General features: G+C 41.4%; 1 protein-coding gene and 1 long non-coding RNA gene across 6 annotated transcripts; one reads left to right on the top strand and one right to left on the bottom strand.

Annotated features, from left to right (window-relative positions):
• Positions 1–15,239: 15,239 nt before the first annotated feature.
• On the top strand, positions 15,240–21,236 carry Gm33051. 2 transcript variants are annotated; one of them, XR_880714.1, is made up of 5 exons: positions 15,240–15,261; positions 17,438–17,552; positions 20,049–20,225; positions 20,711–20,836; positions 20,958–21,236. It is a non-coding gene; the product is annotated as a predicted gene, 33051 (long non-coding RNA). The 2 variants fall into 2 exon arrangements; XR_003954453.1 differs by lacking the exon at positions 20,049–20,225.
• A 2,762-nt stretch (positions 21,237–23,998) lies between these two features.
• Rpl22l1 (ribosomal protein L22 like 1) lies at positions 23,999–25,915 on the bottom strand. 4 transcript variants are annotated; one of them, NR_154888.1, is made up of 4 exons: positions 25,880–25,915; positions 24,831–24,923; positions 24,565–24,753; positions 23,999–24,236 (listed from the first exon to the last, which is right to left on the bottom strand). NR_154888.1 is itself a non-coding variant. In NM_026517.3 (4 exons), the coding sequence occupies exons 1-4, from the start codon at positions 25,886–25,888 to the stop codon at positions 24,092–24,094; spliced, it is 369 nt and encodes a 122-aa protein (NP_080793.1). In that variant the 5' UTR covers positions 25,889–25,915; the 3' UTR covers positions 23,999–24,091. The 4 variants fall into 4 exon arrangements, 2 of the variants coding, with proteins under 2 accessions (NP_080793.1, NP_001334155.1); NR_154889.1 differs by having other exon boundaries at positions 24,831–24,920; NM_026517.3 differs by having other exon boundaries at positions 24,565–24,686.
• Positions 25,916–26,001: the final 86 nt, after the last annotated feature.

Genomic DNA, 26,001 nt, shown 5'->3' with positions numbered 1-26,001 from the left:
TTATATACACATATCAAAATAATACATAATACCTCATAAATATGTATAATATATATTAAATATCAGTTAAAATAAAGTTACTTTAAAAAGAAAAATACATATAGTTTCATTTCCATGGGTAAATGGCTCAAAGAGTTCACAGTTACCAAACTACATAGACACTCAAGTCCCTTGCAAATGCTGATCAATTTGAAGTCAGGAACTATAAAAGCAAAGAGGCTTTTGGGGGGCGGGGATTACAGTCAGTAGCTCAGTAAGTTTATACAGGACAGCACATGGAAGTAGGAACCTCATGGCCTGTCAGGTCAAAGCAATACAAAGTCCCCCTTTAAGAAATACCTTCTGAAGCCGGGCGTGGTGGCGCACGCCTTTAATCCCAGCACTCAGGAGGCAGAGGCAGGCAGATTTCTGAGTTCGAGGCCAGCCTGGGTTACAAAGTGAGTTCCAGGACAGCCAGGGCTATACAGAGAAACCCTGTCTCGAAAAACCAAAAAACAAACAAACAAACAAAAAAAGAAATACCTTCTGAGAGTGAAGAGAATGGTGGTGTGTGGCAGGGTTCATGTGACCACGAGGACATTTAAAAAAAATGTACATATGTTACAAAAATGTTCATAAGCCCATAGTCTGACAACCTCTTGATGGACATAGATCTTGCTTCTCTGGTAACCAAAAGTAACCAAAATTCACTCTCCCTGACAGCAGCAGGCTCTGTGCCTAAGCCGTTCTCGGATGGCAAGGCTTCTCCTGGAGGGCTCTTTAGGGTTGTGCTCATCATAGTTTATCTTGTCTTTACACACACCTTCCCGATGAATGACATCATCTCTAAGTCACTAATACCTAGTAAGTGCTATGTAATATCTGCTTCCTGTATTGTTAGGGGCTGGTGACAAGAATGAAGTCTGCACAGATTACACAGCCAATAAGATACCGTTTTAAAAGCTATTTACTACCCAGGGTAGATGTAGAGAGCCAATTGGGTAGCAGAAAGGCTCAATCTATACTTGTTTTAGTGGACTAGAAATGGCAAATGCCCACTGAGGCTTGCTAGGTGCAGAAGGCCTTTGCCACAAATGTATCTCATTAAAACTTACATCCCATAAACAAGGAGTACAGAAACTTTCAATTTGTCCACAGAACTAAAGACCAGCACAACTAAGCAACTAAGCAGACTGGATCTGACCCATGGTTAGAAAAGAGAAGAGCCAAGTCTTTCACCAGGTCCAGAACCAAAGACTTAACCACATGCGATAACCAACCCGCATGCATGGACCCCAAAACAAAATGGAGTTCAGTGTCCGAATAGGACAACGTATGCAGCATGGGGAGAAATAACCTTCAGGGGAGATTCAAAAAGTAGATACATGGGGGCTCTGCCAGCATTTAGTTCCAACACCCTAATAAAGAGAACTGAAGCCATGGGGGAGGAAAATTTTAAAGTGGTCCTGGAGGGGTCAAAACAAATTGCCTGAGAAGTCAAAACAAATCCTCAAACTTGCAGACATCCTCCTGCCTCTGCCTCCTGTGTGCTTCAGTCAAAGGTGTGCACCACCATACCTGGCTCACTCAGAGTTTTGTAGACAAATATCTAAGTGCTTGTGGATCTGAGCCTGCAATGGGTAAGTAGGTTTCAGGCTTTAGTGACTGCTCGGGATGCCTTCTGTTCAATTAGTAGTTGTTATTTTGTGTTTGAGACAGAGTATCACATAGCCCTGACTGGCCTCATGTAAACCAGTAACTGAGGGTGACCTTGAACTTGTGACCTTCTGCCTCCACCTCCTGCCAAGTGCCAGGGTTACAGGGGTAAGCCACCATGCTGAGGGCAGGGCTTTGTGCTTGTGAGCACGGCATCAGGTGAGCTGTATCTATGTCCTATAGGAGGTCTTTAAAGGTGTCTCTCCTTATGCATTTCAAATTAAATAGAAATATTCAAATACAGAACAAAATGAGCCTTTTTTTATATATATATAAGGCAGAACAAAGTCTTCCCAACAGCTCCCTTCACCCCCAAATCCCTACATTCAACTATACATATTGGGTAAATTATGTAGAAGGGATATCAACCCTATTTTATAAGTCTGTTTTCTACAATATGTGTTCCTAGGCAAACTGCATATTATTTTATCAAACATGTGAGTTCATTTTTAAGTATACAAATACATCATAAATATGGCTTCCTATATATAAACATATCTAAAATGTATTTCAAGGTCTATAAGCACCGTGCTTTCCAGGGGACAATAAACGCTATTTTCCACTCCTTGCATGATGACTGGAGGCCTGTACAAACTAAAATAAACTGCACTAATTTTCCAGTTGTATGTTAAAGCTTTCAACTCATCACAAACGGATTTCCAGACCGACTTGGCGCATAAGCTGATGGCTGAGCAAAGGCACAATTGGGGATTGTTCTGAGACTGAGGGAGTAGGAGGGTGCTCCCTGACCTTCTGTGCTGAAGGGTTCCTTTTCATCTGGTTTCTGTTCTCTTGTTTGTGCACCTTGCCATATTTATTATTGAATTCCTGTTTTTTTCTTCTTGTTCTTTCATGTTCCATGTTCCAATGATTTATGAGAAATAGCTGGTCTGGATGTTATCTTTGGCCCAGGGAGCGCCCTTAAGAGCCCCTTAAGGATGCTGAGAAGGATGCTGATGTTGGAGCTACATGATATCCAGGCAGAGCAGATGTACATCAATGCCTGGACACTGCCCACAGTCGCTTCTTTATGAAGATGGACATTTATTCCTAAATGCGGCAACGCCATAGCTGCATTCAGAGATCATGTGTGCCTCCTCACTTCACTGGGGCTCATTGTGAGACAGTAAGACTTGGTGTTTAAACAACCCTGGAGAAGAAATACCCAAAGGCCACACCCCCTCCCCCCATTAATTAAGGATGATTGGTTCGTCTTCAGCATTTGCCCTATTTGACTGACTAAGAAATAGAATATGCTATTGATCTTTCGGCGACTTTACTTTATTTTACTATTTTATTTTATTATTGTTGAACTGCTGTCTCATCATATTGCTATACCTGGTTACAAACTCCTGGGCTCAAAAGGACCTTCCTGCTCAGCTTCCCAAGTAGCAGAGACTATAGACAGGAGTTACTGTGACCAGGACAGTTAATTCTTAATCACCATATTGGAATAGGTGTGGACTTGTTGAAGTAGGTGTGTCCTTGTTGGAGGAAGTGAATCACTGTGGGGTGGACCTTGATATCATCCTCCTAGCTGCCTGGAGACAATCTCGCCCTCTTTGCTTTCAGAACAAGATGTAGAACTATCAGCTCCTCCAGCTCCATTCCTGCCTGGACACTGCCATGCTTCCCGCCATGATGATAATGGACTGAACCTCTGGATCTGTAAGCCAATCCCAGTTAAATGATTTCCTTTTTAAGAGTTGCCTTGGTCATGGTGTCTCTTCACAGCAATGTAAACCCTAAGGCAAGAAAAAAGGCTTTTTTGGAGGTGTCCGTGGTGACCATTTAGTTTTCTCTTGTTTAAATGAGTAAAAACTAATTAGCAAGTTAAGTGTGCTTAAGAAAATTCATCTATTTAGATGGATTTTATAGGCTAATCAAAATAGTCATAGACTTTCTCCACTAGAGGGGGCTAAATAATGTTGTGTAAAACATTGCTCCCAATGACTAAAAGGATTATTTTGAACAGCAACAAAAAATGGGTGGGCATGATGACCCACACCTTTAATCCTAGCAATGGCAGAAGCGGGCAAATCTCTGTGAGTTCAAGGCCACCCTGATCCATGTAGTGAGTGTCAAGCCAGTCAAAGCTGTAGAGTGAGACCCTGTCCCCAACACAAAACAAGCACAACTCCACTGAGTTGTATGTAGAGTTTGTGTTAATCTTCCTGTGATTAAACTCATCAAAATATATCAGCCATCGTAAAGTAGCCATATGTACAAATTCTGTAGTGACATCACCCATCACCAATTTGTGACTATGCACATAAGACTTAATAATTTCTATTCTATTCTTGGCCGTGCTGAGGTAGAATCCAGAGCTTTAATCTACTAGACAAATATCATAGAGCTATACTCCTACTGTAATTTAGTAATATGAGTCAAGGTACCAAGTTCCAATTATTTTAAATTATATTTTCAACCATTTCCATCTTATTCCTCCTATTAGAGCAGAAGAGCAACACAGGGTAAATACAGCCAGTGAAAAGGTGGAGAATCAATATATACACTATAACAAATAGCACAGGAGGAGTTCAAATACGTAATATACATAATACACAGTCAAAATACAAATTCATAATAGAGAAAGTACTAACATGACACTTCTAACTGTTTCATGACAATAAGTAACAAAATTGATATTTTTCTCTGCTTGGTCACACATGTGTGTCAGCTCTGATTATCTGAAGCAATTAATTTCTTTCTACATAATTAAACAAATGATCTAAAGAACTTAAGTGTAGATCATTTTTAAGAAGTCTGATGGCTCAGCCGTTAAGAGACTGGCTGTTCTTGCAGAGAAGCTGGGTGTGGTTTTCTGCCAGCATAGGGATGCATGTGATACACATAAATTCATGCAAGCAAGCACTCATACACATGAAATGGATCCTTAAGCTGGGCTTGCTGGCATACAGCTTTCATCCCAGCACATGGAGACAGAGACAGGTCGGGCTATGTGAATTTGAGGTCAGACTGGTCTGGTGTACATTGTGAGTGTCAGGACAGTCAGAGTTACATAGTTAGACCCTGTCTCAAAATAACTAAAATCAAACTAAACAAAACCAAGTAAACAAACAAAATCTGGATCTAGATTCAATGTAGAAAAGAATTTCAGGGTGACTCAATATGTACCTGAGTTGGGGTTTAGTAAAATACATTTTAAATATAGATTTTAAGCACAAGGGTTAAGAAGTACTTGAAAAGAAAGAAAGCCCTGCCAGAAAGCACAGGTGTGGACATTAGCACTTCAAGAACAGAGTTGGCTGAGTGGTTAAGGGCACTTGCTCTTACAGAAGACTGGAGTTTAATTCCTAGCATCCACACAGTGGCTCACGACCATTGGTAACTCCAGGTTGAGAGGATCCTATACTCTCTTCTGACCTCCATGGGTACCAGGCATATGTAGACATACAATGCAGGCAAAACACTCATAAACATAAAATAATAAAAATAATTTTAATATGCCCTTTATCATCTTTACAATATCCATATATATCATTTTGGCCCAGATACTGGCAATTTAAAAGCTCTCTTTAGAAAGGGAGGGGCGAATACCAGCTTATTCATTTTCTGTGGTTCCATCTAAACTGTTGCACAAAGCAGAAGTTTATAGATAGGTTTCTTCATTCTCAATTTACATGGAAAAAGGACACACATACAGGCTCTGTTCAGAGCTTCAACACTAACCAATATGTTTCCTCGTGCAGTCACAAGGTATCTATAGAAACCTCACACAAGTGAGTATGAAATGCCTGAGAATCGAAACATGGACAGCTTTATGTACAAGATCTAGTTATTAAAAAATATTTATCTTTATTTTATACATATGAGCGTTTTGCCTGCACATACGTATGTACACCAAATGTGTGTCTGGTATTCACAGAGGCCATAAGGGGGGTACCATAGCCTTTAGAACTGGATTCACAGACAACTGTGAGGCACCATGTGGGTGGTAGAAGTCAAACATGGGTCCTCTGAAAGAGCAGCCAGTGTTCTTAACTTATAAGCCATCTCTCCAGGGTTGTAGTTTTTTAATAAAAGAAAAAAAAAAAGAAGCATGGTATTATTCTTTCATTTGTTTTTTAATAATGAAGAAAAGCGTCTTAAAGTCAAATTCAACTTTTGAAGTGCAGTCTATCTTTTACACACACACTTAAGCTGTGAGTCTACACTACCTTTCAGAGTCACACAAAAAATAGAGCAACTTTAGCGTCAGACATGGACACTGGAAACCATATATTTTTAACCTGTGGCATCTTTAACGATGTATGACATAGCAGGGGCTTTGAGTGGGTAGGGTCATAGGAATGGCAGTGCAGAGTGCAGGTCCTAAGGAGTTTTAACAGGACTTAGAAACACCTGGAAAGAGAGTCTCAATGAAGGATTTTCTACATTTCATTAGTTTATGGGCATGTCTGTGAGTAAATTGCCTTAACTAAGCCAACTAATATGGGAAGACCCAGCCCACTGTGGGCAGCACTATTCCCTAGGCAGGGGGTCCTGAATATGTAAGCATGGAGAAATAAAGCTGAGCACAAAAAGAAACCAAGTGAGCATGTGTGCATCCCTTTCAGCTCTTGACTGTAGATCCCACATGGTTAGCAGCTCCAAGTTCTTACATTGGCTTCCTCATCATGATGGGTTATATCCAGGGGCTGTGAGCTAAAATAAACTTCTCTCCTAAGCTGCTTATTGTCACTGTAGCTTATTTAGATAACAGCAATGAAACTATACTTCAAAATCTGTGGCTGAGAACCTGACAAAAATCTACATTTTTATTAGTTGTTCTTTGCTATTCTGAGTTGTGAGTGAGCACAGCTTAAAAGTATAATGAGTGACCCCCAAGGGAAGGGAAAGTGGGGGCTGATAATGGGCTTACTAGACAAAAAATGAGCCCCAATGGAAACTGCCAGTTTTTTTTTTCTTTTGCCACAACCCCAGATTTTATCTATATCCACACACAGTATGACCTCTTACTTTTTTTCTTGCATTTAAACAGAGGAAACAGAGTTGAGAAAGGAAATCTAGCTACAATGTGATACAAGAAAAGATAGCCTATACTCTTTGCAGAACAAGGCTACAATGGAGCTGACATGGGAACTTCTGGAGACCTATCCACACAGTGGGCTTATTCACATGCTCACCTTACATGAGGACTGCTCATTCTCCCAGGGGCAGCTCACCTGAGGAGTCCACCACTTAGTATGAACTAGAACTTGCTGCAGTGACAATGAATGTTTAAAAGACCCCAGGGTTTAGAAAAACAAGTGTTAATTTTCCACTAGCATTTATACATCTACCAGAGTTTGAGAAGCATATTCTGTTCTCTATAATCAGTCAGGAACATGGCCAGTAGAGTGTCCACGTTAACAAAGGTTTCTGAGATCATACAGAAAATGACAAAATATAAATTAGCTTTTAGAATTTCCACTCAGATAGTCATTCAACTCTTCCCTCTCAAGGATCAGTGCAAATCACTGGAATACTGCTAACCTCAAAGGGAAAAAGAAAATTGAGTAAATTCATTATATGTTTAGAAAGAGAAATAGAATAGCAAGGAATGAACCCCTCTGGGCACCTGAAGGAACCACAGTGCAAACTTGATAGGAGAGCATGTACAGTGCTCATCTTCAGTTACTATGCTTTCAGAGGTTACCAAGGCGCTCTATGTGCCTGGATTCATAGCATCAGCCATTTTGAGTTTCACCATGTATCTTCCACTCCTTAATGAAGAGGGACTGATATAAATATCAGAAACTATTCACTTCTGATGCTACATAAATAAATCATGGAATCATCATTGAAGGACTAAGTAACTATGGACCAAAGGGTCCTGGAGTGGAATTTTCTGGATATGTTACAGACTCACATGGTGTTTGGTGAGGCAGGACCCTTGGGAGGAGATGTGATGTTTGGAGAGTATATAAATGGATTCAACAGACAGTAATGGGGGCAGTTGCATAGCTAGCTTTGCAATGCTTCCTTGGTCTTGAGTCTTTGCTGATTTTCTTTGAGAAAGATGGCAGAGAACTTTTCCTGGTGTCCTGGCTGGCTCTGGTCATTCTCTCTGATTTGGGGTGATTCGGTGGAGGCCTGGCTGTTTCTGCTGGATCCTGTCACCACTGCTGATTCAAGTTTGGCATCCTGACACTACTTAACTGTACTGCCGATATCCTGACAAAGGGAGATAGGAGTCATCTCAAAGAACTACTTTTAAACAGATCCACATCCCTTTGTCCTATTTACCATCTTTTCTCTCCTACCTTTGAACGGTAGGCTAGTAGGGGGTTGAAGGACTTTGATACCCTTACTAAAAGCAGGTATTAAAGAATCAAAGCCTGCAGTGTCCCCAAACTACCCAGGCTGTTACCAAGACTATAGGTTGCTCTCCACAAACTGGTGACAAGACCTCACTGCTGAAGATAACATGCACATAACTCACTGAACACGGAGAATACAAGCTGGTGCCTACACACAGCCTTATCTCCTACACACTAACATTTCTGGTATACGATGGTACTCTGCACAGTACCAGAGGAGAAATGTAAACATCAAGTCAGCCCCAAACCCTTTGACCTACAATGGTGTCATGTCTGCAAGATATGCTAGGACAATGATGGCACACAGCTTTTAGGAGTAACCAACTAATATCTGATTTGACTTAAGACCCAGACCATGAAATGGAACCCACACCCAACACTGCTTAGGTGATGAAGAACCTGAAACAAGATAGCTCAGAGATTTAGGGGAAAACCAAATACTATTGTTCTTAAAAGAAAAGAACAGCAACAAAATGTAGCAACAAAAGGACTCCTAATGACATTCTACTCTACATATAGATCAGTACCTCGCTCAGCCATCATCAGAGAAGCTTCCTCCTACAGAAGATGGGAACAAATAGAGAAATCCAGAGCTAGACATTATGCAGAGAAAGAGAGGCCATTAGAACAGTTAGACCTAAATGGGATGTCTCCATCAAATCCCTCTTCTTAGGGATCAGGGAACCTTGTGGAAGAGGAAGCAGAATGAATGTAAGAGCTGAGGAGGTAGAAGACACCTAGAAAGTAAGGCTCTCTAAATCAGCGTGATCAATGCACGTCTGAACCCACAGAGAGAGAAGCAGCACACACAGAGCCTGCGCAGGACTGCACCAGGCCCTCTGCTTATGTATTATGGCTTCCAGTTTACTGTGATTCCAGAGTGTGCTGATGAGTGGGATTCTGTTTCTTGTGCCTTCTCTTGGGGTCCTTTCCTTCTGTTTGCTTTGTCCAATTCGAAAGTACTCGTTTTTATTTTATCCTACCCGATTTTATGATTATTCATTAGCATCCTGTCCTGTTTTTAATGGTGGATCCAGATGGCAAAGGAGATGGGAAGGAACCGAGGGGAGTAGAGGGAGGGGAAACTGTAATCAGGATATATTCATCATATGTTCGGAAAAAATCTATTTTCAATAAAAGGGGAAAAAGAAGCTTAACTGCATATAATTCATTGCAAAATAGATTCAGCCTTTTTTTCTGATAATGTCCTTAGTCTCTGGGAAATAAAAATCTCAAGTAATGGTAAAGCAACTACCTTTAAGTTAGGATATGTAAAGAAATTGGATTTAGTTTCTGCTTAGTGTGGGAAACATCACAGTGACAGGAGAGTGAGCATCTCGAGAAACTCTGGCCCCTGGAGACAGGACAGCCTATCCTTCACCCACATTCATGGGTTCACAGCTGGACCCGTCCGAGCATAACCCCAGGCCTTTTAAAACTCCCTTCTATATATTTTAACACTGCTATGGGGAAAGGGATAGGAAGAGTGGCTCGATTCCCAAGTATGCTCAAGACTGTATATAAGCCAATTTTCCCATTTTATATTCTTTTCTGTTGATGTGGGAAAGAAACTAAACACACAAGGTCTTTGGCTGAAGTGCTGGGTAGTGTAAAGACTCATCAAAAATTCTTAAGACAGAGATCACCCTATTTAAGTAATAAGGCAATCTGGCAAGACCCACTTCTATATATTTTTATGGCAATATAGTTTGGCAAAGTTGTTTGGAAAGAAGAGACCGAAATGATCCTTCTCTCATTTATCTACTGAAAATCCAGCCTAAAGAATACCATAAGTTTTTAAATGAACCCTTTTGTTCATTGTCAAATTGTAAATGATGGTACAATAATTTTAGACAGCCTAAATGTCCAATAGCAGCAGAATTATTAAGCAAATTATGGTAAATTTATATGAAATATTTATTGAAACATTAATTTTCAAAAAGCCATAAAATTTATACAGTATAATAAAATCCAGGTTGAGGATGTGTGTTATGTGCGTATGTGTGTGTGTGTGTCTGTGTGTCTGTGTATTATGGGAACAAAATACTTCATATCATGGTGCTAGACAAGTCCCTTTTGATATGATGACTTTTATACTGGACTATATTCTTAGCTATCATACAGAAAACTACAAATTTTCTGGGATGGTTAATCTTAATTTCTAACTTGCCTAGATTAAGAAGAACCTAGCCTATTAGAAAAGCACACCGCTGAGTGCTTCTGTGAGGCTGTTTCCTGAGCTCACTAAGAGAGAACTTTTCTGAATGCCAACGGCACTCACTACGTTCCAGTCTGTGTGTCTGGGCAGCATTAACTGGGGGAAAAGAGAAATCCTGAAATGAAGACACTTTTCAATCTTCCTTCTGACCACCATGATGTGAGCTGTTGGCTTCTACACTTTTTATGATGAACTGAAACATCAGGAAATGGAAGCCAAAATGAATCACCTTCCCAGTAAGGTGTTTTGAAAGGCACTTTGTCCCTGTGACCACAAGTCTGACTACTGTAGAAAACTGGTAGCAGAAACCTGGCTGTAATTAAGCCATCTATTGTTCTCAGGCCTTTGGAACTGACTAGCAGGAAACACTAGAGATGTTGAGGGACATGTGTGAGAAAAAGCAGTGAGTGGAGAAGCTGGAGGAAACACAGGAGACCAGAACACTGTTAAGAATGTAGAAAATGAAGCCTGGGCTGAGGAAGAATCATACAGAAAGAAGGACTTAACTGGAAAGTAGATTTCAGGCCAGTGGTCTTTGTATTGTTTACATTTGCTGTGTCTGGAGACTTGTGAGACTGAAGTTAAAGGAAATCACCTAACCAATCTGACAAAGGAAATCAATCCAACCCAGCACTCAGGCAGTCATATGGTTGTAGTAGGCTGCTTTTAAGGAGGGGTGGGGGCAGGGAGAGAAGAGGAAGCAAAATGGAGAGCTGGAATACATGAAGCCCTTGAAGTTTGGTTAGAAAAGTCAGCATAAAGTTGAGACTAAGAAAAACAAGATTTCTTTTTTGCAATTTTGTGTGTGTGTGTGTGTGTGTGTGTGTGTGCGCGTGCGTGCAGGGGGGAAGATAGCATGCATGTGAATTCAAGTGCTCTCAGAGACCAGAGGTGTCAGATCACCCTGGAGCTGGAATCACAGGTGGTTGGGAATAACCCAGTGTGGGTACTGGGAACCAAACTCGTGTCCTCTACAAGAACACTATGGCTCTTATTCACTGAGTCATCTTCCCAGCCCCCAAACCACAGTTTCTGAAAAGAATACTAGCATTAAAAATGCAGCCAAGAATTTTGCATCAGGGCAAATGGGACATCTGAAGATGTAAGGAAACTACCCATTGCAAGCTCAGGAGCATGAAAAAAGTAAATGCATTTGGGAAGAGTTTGGAATGCATTTGGTGCATCTCCTGGGCACCTTGATTGCATTGAGCAAATTAGAAAAGTCCCACAGGAACCCCAAAGCTGCTATAACAGTGGTCAAAAGAAGCTCTGTTACAACTTGAGATAGCAGCAAACCTCGGCAGTGCCTATTTTGCAAAATGCAAAAGTTTCAAAGTGATGGAGGCTTCAAGTCAGGTTTGAAGGCAAATCCTTGGAGTCAAGCAATGTGTGAGAGGGTCAGAAATCCTGCAGGCACCCCAACCCCTGAGAGTTTGGTGTGTGAAGCATAGGAGTGGGGAGTGGGGTGGGGGTGTGACATTAAAAATGAAATGAAGATCCAAGGAAGCTAGACATTCTAGATCACATGATGCCTGCTTAGAAAAGCCACAGACAATACTTCAGGCCAGCCCAGACGAGAGAGCAGACAGATTGCAAATGCTATGTCCATGGGGACAAAGATGCCAAATCTCTTCGGAGTGGACATCTGACCGTGTACCCTGTGTACTGGCTAGTTTTGTGTCAACTTGACACAGCTAGAGTTATCACAGAGAAAGGAGCTTCACTTGGGGAAATGCCTCCATGAGATCCAACTGTAAGGCATTTTCTTAATTAGTGATCAAGGGGGAAAGGCCCCTTGTGGGTGGGACCATCTCTGGGCTGGTAGTCTTGGTTCTATAAGAGAGCAGGCTGTGCAAGCCAGGGGAAGCAAGCCAGTAAGTAACATCCCTCCATGGCCTCTGCATCAGCTCCTGCTTCCTGACCTGCTTGAGTTCCAGTCCTGACTTCCTTTGGTGATGAACAGCAGCATGGAAGTGTAAGCTGAATAAACCCTTTCCTCCCCAACTTGCTTCTTGGTCATGATGTTTGTGCAGGAATAGAAACCCTGACTAAAACCCTGCTTATATGGCAAGCATCTATGAGTCTTCATGGCAGCCTTGCTGTTTTGGTACCTGTTTTGGTTCCATTTTCCTATTTTTCCTTTCACCCCAATGGTATGTAAATTGCTTGCTAGAAGCTTGTGACTTGCTGTTTAGGTTTTACAGAGGTCACAGTTAAGTTTGTCTTGAGTCTTAGAATTTAAAACTTAGGACTTTGGGCTTGGGTTTTAGAAGAATGTTCAAGCTGTTGAGGTAATGGGAACTCTGGTCCATGGAGTGTTGGACATTATCCACTTGAGAGCTAGTGGTAGAAAGTGATGGTTTAAGAAAATGTGTTTGGAGACTGCAGAGACAGCTCGGTCATTAAGAGTTGCTCTTCCGGAGGGCCTGAGTTAAATTACCATCACTCACATGGCAGCTCACAGCCATCTATAACTGTAGTCTCATGGTCTTTCATTTCAATACTGTATTCTGGTGTGCACAGATGTACATGTAGACAAAACAACCTTTTTTTAAAAAGTAAAATGTGTTTGGGTGACTCTTAGTCAAGCTGTGTTCTTGTGATTGTTAACGGTGTCAACTTGACTAGAAGGAGAATGGCTAGGGCATTAATAAAGCACATCTCTGAGTGAATCTATGAAGGCATGTCCAGGGAAGGTGAATCGAAAGAAAGGGGAAGAGCTGTGCTTAGTGTGCACAGCACCATCTCATAGCCTGGGGCATGGATAAAATTAAAGAGGAAAACAAAGAAAGCCCCAAGTATAGCCATCATCTCTTTCTGCTTCTTGGCTGCCATGATATCGGCTGCCATAGGCTGCCTTGCCTTCCCCTGCCAGGACGCACAGAAACAATGAGCAAAGAATAAATCCCGGGCTGGAGAGATGGCTCAGCCGTTAAAGGCTAGGCTCACAACCAAAAATATAAGAATAAATCCCTCTGCTTTTAAGTTGTTTAACTCGGGTATGTTGACATAGCAACGAATCTGATATGTATGTTTACAACACAAATGTATTTAGTAAGATTTTGAGTTTATCTTTATAAAGTTAAAAGATAGAAACAAAAAAATATGAGGCTTTTATATAAAAAATAGGGCATTATCTAATACATTTTACAAAAATTCTTATTTTTTAATTTTATGTGTACAAGTGTTTGCCTATATATGTACCACATGTGTGCAACCACATGTAGCAAGTGTTCTTAGACACCAAGTCAGACCTTCAGCCCTCTTTTTAAGATTTTATTAGATGGAATGAGTTTGCTATTTAAAAAAAAAAAGACATGTCAGAACAGGACCTGTTAGGAACATTAAAAAGGCTATGAGCATAATTCTTGGATATGTATCAGAAATAACATAGTAAAAAGAGGGAACCACTGCATATTCTAAAAGATGCTAATAATAATAATAATAATAATAATAATAATTCTTGGGAAATGATTACAATGAGGAGCCATAAAGGGAGCTCATGTCTGGAAACAGAAACCTAAAAAGAAAATGAGTTGGCACTTAAGAATGAGGATGTTTGTGAGACAGGCAAACAGTCATTTTGTCATAATTAATGTGTCATTGTAATTTCTCTTATGTGCATCCACGGCAGCATGTAGACCCATCATCCACATATAAACAGTACAGTGCAGAGATGCGCACACCAAAGGAAACAGTCTGTCCATCATTGTGCATTATGCTGTCATTTTTATTTTCTGTCTTTTTAAATTAATTAAAATATTTTGATTAATTCCTTAAGAATTTCAGTCAATACACTTTGATCTTATTCACCACAATTCTTTCTCCTTTCAAATACCCTCGCATCCACTACTCCAACAACTTCATATCCTTTTTGTCTTTTCAATAACCCATCAACTCCAATGTGTGTTGCTCATATACTCCTGGGGTACCTGCTAGAGTACCATTGACCCACCAGGAGCCATATCCTTAAAGTAAACCAACTCCCTCCCTCGGAACCAACTAAATCTCCATGGCTCCTCAGGCATCAGGACTCATGGACTCCTTCCCACTCAGTGTTGGAATATTGATGGCTTGGTCTTGAGCAGGGTTCCACAGCTGCTGGGAGGGCCATGAGCTCAGGAGTCTGTCAAGTCCAGAGGACACCATTTCCCTCCAGTCTTCCATGGACTCTAATTGCCTTTCCACCTCCTCTCCTGTGATGGTCCCCAAGCCTTGGAGAGATAGGTGATCTTGATGTCCCATTTGTGCCTGACTACTCCACTGACCATTAGTCTCTGCACTTTGACCAGTTTTGAGTTTCTGCATTAACCACTGTACAAAGAGACCTTTCTGATGAGGACTGAGTGCCACCAACCTACATAAGTTTAGAGGTCAGTTTGTTACTCTATTCATTTAACAGAATATTGGTAATAGGCTCACACATGGGGTCTGTGAGCTCCTTAACCATTGGTGTTGGACAGATTTATAGTACTAGGTACTAGCATTGGGTTGTTGATAGTCATATGTTCCCTCCTGTGGAGTTGGCCTTAATGAGGTTGGTAAGTACTCACATAACATTGGAGCCATGATTCACATTCATTTGCATGTCTTGTCACCCAGGTTCACAGCTTTTCTCCCTAGTAGTCTGCATAGCATCTTGCGGTACAATGTATAAGCAAAGCAAGGGCACAGTGCCAAAATGACCTCTCCATGGGTAGGGGAGTTTTCATCGTAGACACAAGAGAGAGAACAAGCAAACTGACAATTGCCAGGGCTATCTCAGAGCAGAGAAGACAGCAAAAATGGATAGTGTTACGGTTTGTATATGCATGAGCCAGGCAGTGGCACTATCAGGAGGTACTGCCTTGTTGGAGTGGGTGTGTCACTGTGGGTGTGGGCCTTAAGACCCTCCTCCTACCTGCCAGGAAGTCAGTGTTCTGCTAGCAGCCTTCAGATGAAGATGAAGCTCCTCCTGTGCCCGGCCTGCCTGGATGCTGCCATGGTCTCACCTCGGTGATCAAGGACTAAACCTCTGAACCTGTAAGCCAGCCTCAATTAAATACTGTCCCTATAACTCTATAAGAGTTGCCTTTGTCATGGTGTCTGCTCACATCAGTAAAACCCTAAGACAGAGGGAGAGTCCTGTCAGTCCTATGAGGTAGGGAGTGACAGGAGTGGGAGGAGGTGAGTTAGCTGGAGCAGCCTGGGAACTAGTGTAGTAGGGGTGAGAGAGCAGGGTCAGGAGACTAGCATATAGAGGCTTTGATATTCATAGCAAATACATGTTACTAGAAGCTGGAGGAGCCTGGAGGTTAGCATGGGCTTAGATATGTGATCACAGGTATATGTCAAGGGAAGTGGCTTCTTCTGGCCAGCAGAAAGCTGTTTCACAGGTCACCTAGAAACAATGACTGTAGGCATTCATCTCTGCCCCATTGGTCCTTCTATGGTGTAGCTTATAGACAATACCATTTTTGGAACCACTGGATATGGTGACTGGACCACCAGCTTCCCATCATGGATGGGGGAGGAGAGAGGGTGCAGAGGACCCAGGCTTCCCCAGGAGGTCTGGGCAGTCTGTGTGTGCAGGGAAGAAGAGTAGCCTCAGTGGTGTGGCCACTGGTACAGTTCCTCACTCAAGTAAATTAACTTCTGGGGGCATGCAGATAATCCTAATTGAATGCTAATGTAATGGTCACAAAACACACAAGTAAGATGTGAAAGGGGGGGTGTAGACTTGGGAAAGTGTGAGGGGGAGGGTAATGGACTGTGATCAAAGAACTTTATGCATAGGAATAAAATTCTGAATATTTTTTAAGTTTAATAGATTTAAAAGAAGCTCTGTTTTTTGAAAAGCTTGTATGTATATTCATATATAAACACAGGCCTCTCTCTCTCTCTCTCTCTCTCTCTCTGGTACAAATATAAGAAATCATGTAATACTCTTCATGAAATCTTGAGCAATACCTTCATTAACAAAAAGCACTATCTTTGCTATGATACATATATCAATGGAAATGTATTTAAGCATATGAAGGACTTCATCGCAATTTAAATTATATTTTACAGTCAAATGTTTACAAAAGCCTTCATTCCTTTAATAGAGCTTTAAAAATAATCAGGAGATTTCATATAAACAATAAATAAACTATTTTGTTTGATTCATATTGTGTGTAGTAAGAGGGTTGGGGACAAATATTTGTTAATATGCATCATAAGTACTGCAAAACACACGGAAAGGGATCAATTTATATCCTGAATTCAGGTGTAACGCGAATGTATTTTTTTGATTTTCAAATATGACTTGTTGAATTTTTAAGTTGCAAATGAGGGATTATGAAAGTGTATCTAGAAGTATCTTCATTGAAATACTTTTAAGATTGCTCTTCTTGAAGTATAGTGACTCAAGACGTTTTGAAAGGAGTCAAAGGCAAAAAAGGAAATATGCTTATATCTGCAGTAAAGCCAACCAGATCAACGATTCGAAATTCAAGTGTCTGAAATAACATGGCTATTCTAAAAAACTTTAGTGGCACACACTTTTATAAACAATTCTTTCCTGTCTTGCTTTAAAATTCAGTCTCAATAAAATATCCTCTTCTGAAGCACAAAAATGTGCTATATCCCCATCTAGTGACAGAACTTGTAATTGCATCCCCTGTGTATCCTGGAGTAATCATTACAGAATGTTAGCAAAATGGCATGTGCAGGCAGTCCGAACATATTTTCATGCCATTTTGGATGCCTCCTTTTTGTAGTTATATGGGATTAAAATACCCTATATGGTTCTTTTAAGAGCTTCTCTTTTCCGTGGTTTGGACTATGACATACTAGTTTCTTCCCTACCTGACCATCAGCTACCTAAGCTCATGTCCACTCCCTGGTCCCTGTTTGCCTACACACCGGAACCCTCAACGCTTAACTTTCTGATTTGGAGAATCAGGGAAGGAAAGGGCACTAGGATTTATCAAAACGAGGGATCCTGTACCGTATCTGAGACCCACCTAAGAATGTTTTTTAAAAAAAAAGAAGAAAGAAAGAAAGAAAGGAAGGGAGGGAGGGAGGGAGGGAGGGAGGGAGGGAGGGAGGGAGGGAGGGAGGGAGGGAGGAAAGAAAGAAAGAAAGAAAGAAAGAAAGAAAGAAAGAAAGAAAGAAAGAAAGAAAGAAAGAAAGAAAGAAAGAAAGATGTCTGATATATTCTTGTACACTTCATCAGGGAGAGGCCCAGCTTGAGTGCTTGGAGTGGTTTCATTGTGCATCTTGGATTAGACCAAAGTAAATTCCAAGGCAGCAGACATCATTTGCACAGAGGAAACCAGAACCCACTGCAGGTGAGCACATCTGTCGTCAGGGCGTTTTGGCGTTTGGAGTCTCTGACACCAAAGAAACATTAGTTTGCCCATTTGCATAGTAGGGATCTATCATACCATTACTTTAAATTTTAAAAACTGATTATTTTTTATTTATTATTTTTACTGATGTGTAAGTACCTGTGTGTGGGTAAAGGGACTCGTACCAGTTTGTATCCAGAGGTCAGAGGCACTAGATCCCCAGAAGCTAGAGATCATGAGATGCCAGGTTTTCAAGAGCACTGTGCACTGTGCCATCTTTCCAATCTTCTACCCTATTGTGTGTAAAACTTTCCATATATACATATACATATACATATACATATACATATACATATACATATACATATACATATACATATACATATATATATTATATATATATATATATATATATTTCAAAGCTCAAATTCAGTGATGTAAGAGTTTGTCCTCATTTCTTAATCTAGAAGTTAAATCTGTAATCAATTTTATCTCCATCTACGGTTCATTTCTCTCTATATCCCATGATCAAATCCTGTTGTACTTTACATGCAATCTCTGTGTGTGTATATATATACACATATATATACATATCAATAAATATGTAAAAAATTTTTAAAAAGAAACAAAAGTTTACCATACCCATCCTTATGATATTTTAGGACAACCCCTGACTAGTCCCCGTCTAAGTAACCATTATTATCTCTCTTTTCATCTTTCTTGGCTCACAAGTTTCTTAGCCTTTGCTAATTTCTCCAGCCATTTTGCTAATTAGTGTCTCCCTACAAATACATTTTGCATGATATTTTCAGCCTGATGTCTTACATTTTCCTGTACAAATACACACATTTCCACTTCGCTTTCTTGCTGTCTTTCTGCTAACTCGCCAGGGTTTCCCCACCTTTTCCATGCTCTTCCAGTCCTTCCACGCCCAGCTCTATTTCCTCCTGTTTGTTCACACCTCAGAGATGAGGTGCAGAAGAGAGAGTGTGGCATCAGGCTGATGGCAAGCGTTGCAAGGCTGGCTGTTCCATCAGGACAATGGGCATTAGAGAGAATATCCAGCGCCCGCCTAAGCATTAGGACCAGAAGTTGGATGCCCAGAGCCCGTGCTAAAGCCTGACTTGCCTGTGAATGGATGTAGCCTCAGTACTTCTGGGCAGTGGGGAATGGGAGGGTGGGAGTGGAGGTGTGGAGGATGGAGGACCTGGAGACAAGCAGATCATCAGGGTGTGGGCATGGCGGAGTCGGGGTGGGGCTCACAGTTAGTGTGACTTGGTGAGCTCCTAATCCAGTGAGACCTTGCCTCAAAACGTAAAGTAGAGAGGGGCGGGACAGATGGTTCAGTAATTAAGAGAACTTGCTGCTCTTGCGAGAGACTCAGCTTTGGTTGTGAGCACCCTTGTGGCAACTCACAACTATCTGTACCCCCAGTTACAAGGGATCCAGTGCCCTCTTTGGCCTCTGTTGGCACCAGGGACAGAGATATATGCAGACAAGCAAAACACAGAGATGCATAAAAAAATAACACATAAATGTTAAATACTCAAATTCCACCTCTGGCCTCCACGGGTGTACACACACACACACACACACACACACACGTTCATACATATAAGTCCACTGGCATACGCATGTGTGCATCCACATCCAAACAATGCAAAATGCACACAAACAGAAATATACAATAGTATATTATATCATGTATACATACATGTATATACAAAGTATACATGTATTATATAAATTTATATATATATCATGTAAATATATTATTCATTATATATCAATATATTATATATTATTTATGGTATATCAATACAATTAATCGATATATATATATGTGTATATCTATATCTATATCTATATCTATATCTATATCTATATCTAGATCTAGATCTATATCTATATCTATATATCTTATACATAGCATTGGGCTTTACTGTCCCTACTAACACTATATGGTCTTGATTCGTGTACCTGGGTAACAAGTTTTGAAACTGGGCACACTGTTTTCTCCCATTGTACTCCAGTTCAATGTTTTCACTGTTATGAGTCCTTAATCTTTTCATCTAAATTTTAGCATTCGCAGGTTTTTCGAGTGAAAATGAATGGGCCCTTGTTTCCTTAGGGAGGGCTACCTCTCCCACTTCACACGTGGTGGGGGTAGGGGAGACACTCCACCTGCCCTGTCTACTCCAGAGTCATGCCACCACTGGATTAAGCTCATTGGTTACTCTCAGGATTGGCTTAGGGAAGGACACCTGGCCTAGTTCCAACCAAGGAGACTTTAGCCCTGAACTTCCTTTTTGCTTGTCAGGTTGTTGTTTTTTTTTTTTTTCTTTTGTTCATTTGTTTTGTTTTTGTACTGTTCGCAATTTATTGGTGCTTAGCCATTGAGAGACAGAAAAGCAGCTAGGAGATAGCTTGACACTCCCAGCTACATCCACATATTCAGTAAAACACAGCATTTTTTTCATAAAACCTGCCCTGCAGACACAGGCATGATAACTGTGAAGCAGCAGAGCAATAAGACGAAGCAATTCAGAATTCTGTCTGAGCACAAAATCAAGAATGCTGACACACCCACAAAAAGAACAAAGTATATTCCTTCTCACCCAATATAAGGAGCTGCAGTTGCTTCAGGAGGATGGCCTTGGGGACTGATCTGAGGTAAAATCTTCTGTGAGGTAAAATCATAAAGATGCCTGCAATGGCTGAACTTGATGGCAACTTGTCTGGACCTGGAATCAGGCTAGCCACTGGCACTCCAGTGAGAGTTTTTGTTTTGTTTTGTGGTTGTTTGTCTGTCTATCTGTTTTGTTTTCCTTTTCCAAGACAGGGTTTTTCTGTGTAGTCCCGACTGTCCTGGAACTTGCTCTCTAGCCCAAGCTGGCCTTGAATTTACAGAGATCTCCCTGCCCTTGCCTCCAGAATGCTGGGATTAAAGGCGTGTGCAGCCACTGCCTGGCTCAGTGAGAGGTTCTCTTGGTCAGATTATTTCAAGTGAGAAGGTCAGTTTAAATGTGGAGGGCGCCCTGTGGTGGGAGCACATAGAAAGGAAGATAGAAAAAGAAAAGTTTCTGGTTCGTGCTTACCTCTGTGCTCACTGCGGATTCACCTGCTCTTGCTCTCTCTGTTGATCTCTTTGCTAATAGAACTGGCTCCTACCTGCTTCCGGCATAGCCCTAGACCAGCAGCTCTCCAGGAATCCTTCAATCCTCTGGTATGGCCGAGACACTCAGCCTTTGCTGAGAAACCACTGACCTGTCAGCCGCTCTGGGGTGAGACCGCCATTGTTGGGCTACTCCAGCCATAACCCCTTTTTAAATATATATATATATATAATTATATATAAATAAATATAAATATATATATATTCATTTTGTCTTGCTGTTCCTCTAGAGAACCCTGGCTAATGCAGTGTCTAGTCATCGGATGACCAGTGCTTCCTGGAAGCCCTAACCCGAGCAAATGCTTATTACCTTGAAGTCATTACCAAACCACCCGCTGTATGTCCTTCGAACCTTATACCCGATGTCACCCCAGAACTAGTACCTCTGTGCCAGTGTGTTCCCCAAAATGTCCCCAAACTAGTCCCCTCCCCAACCAAATTCCATGTTTTAGGCTCTGATCTACTGTTATACACAGCCTTAAACAAAATAGAAAGACTGCTTAAAAGTTGGTGTTTGTGTGTATGTGTGTTTGTTTTCCTACCAGATTTTCTTTATTTCCGTCTTGGGCAAAGGACACACAAGCATACCACAACTAGGGTTTGGAGCCATCCCTGCCTCCAGTTTCACCCGATACACACTTGCAGCCTCCTCTGGCACAACATACATGTGTCTACTCAGATCAAGCAGGACACATCAGCCTCCATAACAGCACACAAAGGAGAATGCCTCTACCAAAAACCAATCAATCAATGGTTAAAAAAACAATACTCTTTGATGTAGCTAGAGACAAGGGGGAAAAAAAAATCTCAAGAATATCATGTCCAAAATGCACAGCCCAAGTGAGAGCTTTCTCTGGATCAATGTGAGTCCTTGTCTTGAATATTTATTATTAGATATTTTATTTACATTTCAAATGCTATCCTGTAAGTCCCCTATACCCTCCCCCCCACCCTGTTCCCCTAACCACCCACTCTCACTTCTTGGCCCTGGTGTTCCCCTGTACTGGGGCATATAAAGTTTGCAATACCAAGGGGCCTCTCTTCCCAGTGATGGGTTGAATATTCTTGACTAACAAAGTACACTATAATCATTTGTTTACAGTGTAAAGTTAGGTCAGGGCACTCACAATTATCAGTAGCCTCCTGTAAGACCCAGCAATATAGCCATACTTACTATCTACTTAGTGTGTCTGTATTTTGGCACAACAACTAAGTGTGACTTCAGTAAGAGGACACAGCTTAGCTGACACTCACAAAACCTCAACCACTCAACTAGACTGCCTAGGTTCCTGAGTCTCAACTGTGAAGATCTGAAGTTCCTACCTTCAACACTCCTTTGAATTCTCAAATTTTAGTTCCTACCTACCAGGCTTCCTGTTGAGATCAAAAAGGTTTGGATGGAGGTAGCAAGGGCATTCTGCCCCCAGGTCTTTGGCTGTTCTCTCCCTGGAATGCCTCAGATTATCTACTTGGTTGGATGCAGCATCTCTTGGGGTTGTATTGCAAGGATCCCTTGCCCGGAACGCCTTCCTGCTTGCACTTACAGAAGCAACCCCTTCTCCCAGACCCGGTTCCCCATTACCTGTCTTTTTCTTCATAGCATATGGCCATGAAATACACAATCTTACTTTTTTCCTTTTCCTAAACTGGGCTTAATTAAGGCAGACATTTCTGATTAAGGTAGTATCCCAAACAATACCTAGCAGCAGCTAGCAAATTAAGTAAATAAATTTTGTTAACTCTTGAGTATTTTATGTTTACCCAGGCCCTAGTACATAATATTAAATGTAAGACTCATTTGGAAGCTTTTAAATACATGACTATCAGACGTGCTTCAAAAGCTTTTTGTAAGGCAGGCATGAAGGAGGTAATAAGTGGGAGCCCTTGATCCTGTCTGCATTCGCTAGTTTTTGAGATAGGGTCTGATAGAGCCCAGATTTGTCTCAAACTCAATGAAACCAAAGATGGAGGGGCCTGAACATTTCATCTTCCTGCCTCCACTTCTAGAAGCACTAGTTAACAGAAATGGCCCACCACGCCATAGTGTTCTATGAAGATTACATCTTTTCACATACATCCTCCACTGCTCCAAACCTCTACCTGGATTTATCATTCGGCCATTGCAGAAACACTCCACAATCATTTCAGTCTGAAATGAAATCATTTTGGCAGTGACATCTAAAAGAGGGTCTAGATTACCTGTTGATGTTTCTCCCTTCATCCAGGGCCCATGCCACACTGAAACCAAGTGACAGGTGGTGGGGCATTTCGGAAGTGATTAATTAGGATACGAGAATACAGACTCTTGGTTAGGATTTGTCTTATGGAACCTAACTCTAAATTCATATTGTCTACCAGTTAAGGGTATACTCAGCTGGTTCTACGAACTAGAAATTGGACTCTGACCAGCCTCCAGAAGTTGTAAGGTAAATTCCTGTTTATAGCACTACAGAATTGTTACAGCTGCAAAGCAAGACTAAATCAGTCTCAGTAAATTCTCTCAAAATCCATTGAATCCACCCTTTTACCAAAACACTGCATACACTTCAAACAAGCAGCCTGGCTCCCACAATGCAGTTCACAGACATGTCTATCAGATGCCAGCACCCTGGAATCATCCTAAGAGTTATTCCTCTTCCCTTATCTACTCCCCACCCCCCCAACCCCTCATTGCCTAAGCTGTTTAGGACAGACCCAAGTTTTTGTTTGTTGCCTTACTTAACAAAATGTGGTTAAGTGGTTCCTTTGTAGTGCCAAATATTTGCCAGTTCTTGGGGTAAGCAAACAGGATGTTTTTCATTTATCGTCTTACACCAACTAGCCCAGCAACAAAGGAATACATACATAAGCAGGTATCTAACTTTGCAGAAAGCTGGATTTGGGCACAAAGCTAAGAAAATTCACAGGTCTTGTCAACTAAGGTTGTTTAGGCAAACTAGAAAAGCACTCAAAGCCAACCACTGAAATCTACAAACCAAGTTGGAAACATGTCAAGGACTTTGTAGAAACAATACTGAGGTTATTAGAAGACTTCTGTCTCATCTCCACAATCTGGATTTTGCTTCAAATCCCACTTATTGGGGAACAATGGCCCATCAAGGCAAGAACTCAGGAGTTCCCTTTTTTAGTGGTACCCAACTGTTGGCTCTAACAGGCAGTAAGCATGAATAATTCACCCACAAGGAGCCTTTCTGTTCATTAAGGAAGAGGCCTGAATCACTCCACAACCCAAATTTTTCTCTAGGCATCCAACACACTGATGAACCATACATGTTTTTATAGAGTGAAATGACTTTTATTTTCTCATAAAGTCCAATTTTATATTTCTTTAGAATACTTTCATTGTATTACAAGCAGAGGCCAATTAGTCCTCAGACTCTGAACCATCTTCATCTTGACTAATCTGGAAATAACGAAGTTCGTAAGTCTCCTTGTCAGATGCGACCACACGTAGCCAATCACGGAGATTATTCTTCTTAAGGTATTTCTTGGTAAGATATTTCAAATACCTTTGAGACAAAACCATGAGTTTATTAGATGTGTGATCAATCCTATCATGAAAACACGCACTGCCACATTTGTAACTCCTACTCACTAGGACTTTGGTTTTAAGAAGCAACCAGGACAAGAGCAGCCTCTCAACCCCCTAGTACAACACACCATGAAATCTGCTGTCTGTTGACTCAAAATATACTAATATTCCCCATTTATGAAATGAAATAGACAGCAAGAGTCATCCTGACTCATATGCAAACACCTTTAAACAGACTAACAGCCATTTTCGCAGACTAATGCCTACGAGACATCCCACCACAACGTAAAAACAGAAGAACAGACCTTTTGGAGAACTGTTTCTCAGAAACAACTGTGATTTTATTCTTCAGGCGTTCAATGTGAACAACATTGCCAAGATTTCCAGTTTTTCCATTGACTTTAACCTTCTCCCGTAGAAACTGTTCCTATTTTCAAACAGAAAGAATGCAAAACTAGGGAAGGAAACCCTAGATGGTCACTAGGGAAGGTACCCTAGGAGCACAGCTTAGGTTAATATCAAGTACTACATTTAAATGCCAACAACTATGCAATCACAGTAAGACACTTACAAAATTTCCAGAGTCAAAAATTCCATCTTCTACTGGATGAGTAAGGTCCAAATGAAACCTCCAGGTGGACTTCTTAGGCTTCTTGTCTTTCTGCTAGACATAATTATGATGCCATTAAAGCAGTTTATTCAGCTTAGACACTGAATTCCCAAGAAAAAAATTACCAACTCAGCATACATCTGGTATAATGGGTTATACACAGACTTGACCAACACCTGAAGGAGCCTGTGCTCTATGTAAAGGTTACTCATTAGCTTGGTTTAAACCAATGTTTCAATTCCCATGAAACGTCATCATTTCCAGTTAAGTACCTTCCAAGTGTAAGCTTATTTTAGTAGAGAAATCTTGCTTGATTATGAAGAACTGCTTCCTACTGTAACTGATGTTATTTCCAATTTCAAATTAAAACACCCACCTGGGTGCTTTTCAAGTTTTATCTGAACTTAAAACACCATTTTTAGGGTAATGGGTCTCTTTATGCTTTATTGTAATTGGTCCAAACAGAGTCACCTAAATGGCTACCAATTAATAATACCTTCACCACCCTCCAATTATCGCAAACCCGGAACTGGCATTTGAGTGAATGACGGGGTGGACTCGCTCACTGCCGTGCAGTGAACAGGCAGTCCCGATGGGGCCATCAGACGTCACTCAGTTTTGAATCCTTACTCAGCAACCTTATTTTTAACAATTTTGGTTATAGTGACTTTCCAAATGTTTAAACCACGCTCTTCAAACTGCTAACGTCATTGCAACCGCGGACCTGGCCACTTAGGCTCTCTTCCGTTGACAGGGTGACCACAGGCCATGGAGAAACCCAGAGGCCCAGAGACCGACCGCGCCCGCCGATACTAAGCTAGTCGCGGGCCCGGCTCCCGCCGCGCAGGCCGCACGGCACTCACGGACGGCTCCGCAACCCGGATTCTATCGTCCCAGTCGAGCCGCCAGGCCGACTCTCTTCCCACCGCCTTCTCTCCTGCGGCGCTCCCGCTCGCTAGACGCAATAGCTACCTGTAATACCCGAGCCCCGCACACGCGCGCGCACTCACCGGCGCCATGTTGAGCTGCAGCCGTGGGAAGAGAACGGGCTTGCGCCGCACGCACGCTTTTATATAAAAACGTGCTGCGTCATACGCAGAGCGTGCGAAATACGCAACTCGGAACCGGATAT

Source organism: Mus musculus, chromosome 3 (genome assembly GCF_000001635.26).
Source record: "Mus musculus strain C57BL/6J chromosome 3, GRCm38.p6 C57BL/6J".
Classification (NCBI taxonomy): Eukaryota; Metazoa; Chordata; class Mammalia; order Rodentia; family Muridae; genus Mus; species Mus musculus.
This window is presented reverse-complemented; position numbering and strand designations above follow the sequence as displayed.

What these genes read in the sequence shown, in the direction of transcription:
- Rpl22l1 (NM_026517.3), bottom strand. An exon ending in TTTTTGACTCTGGAAATTTT is followed by an intron (nt 24,687 to 24,830) that starts GTAAGTGTCTTA and finishes GTTTGAAAATAG; the next exon opens with GAACAGTTTCTACGGGAGAA. An exon ending in GAGAAACAGTTCTCCAAAAG is followed by an intron (nt 24,237 to 24,564) that starts GTCTGTTCTTCT and finishes TTTGTCTCAAAG; the next exon opens with GTATTTGAAATATCTTACCA.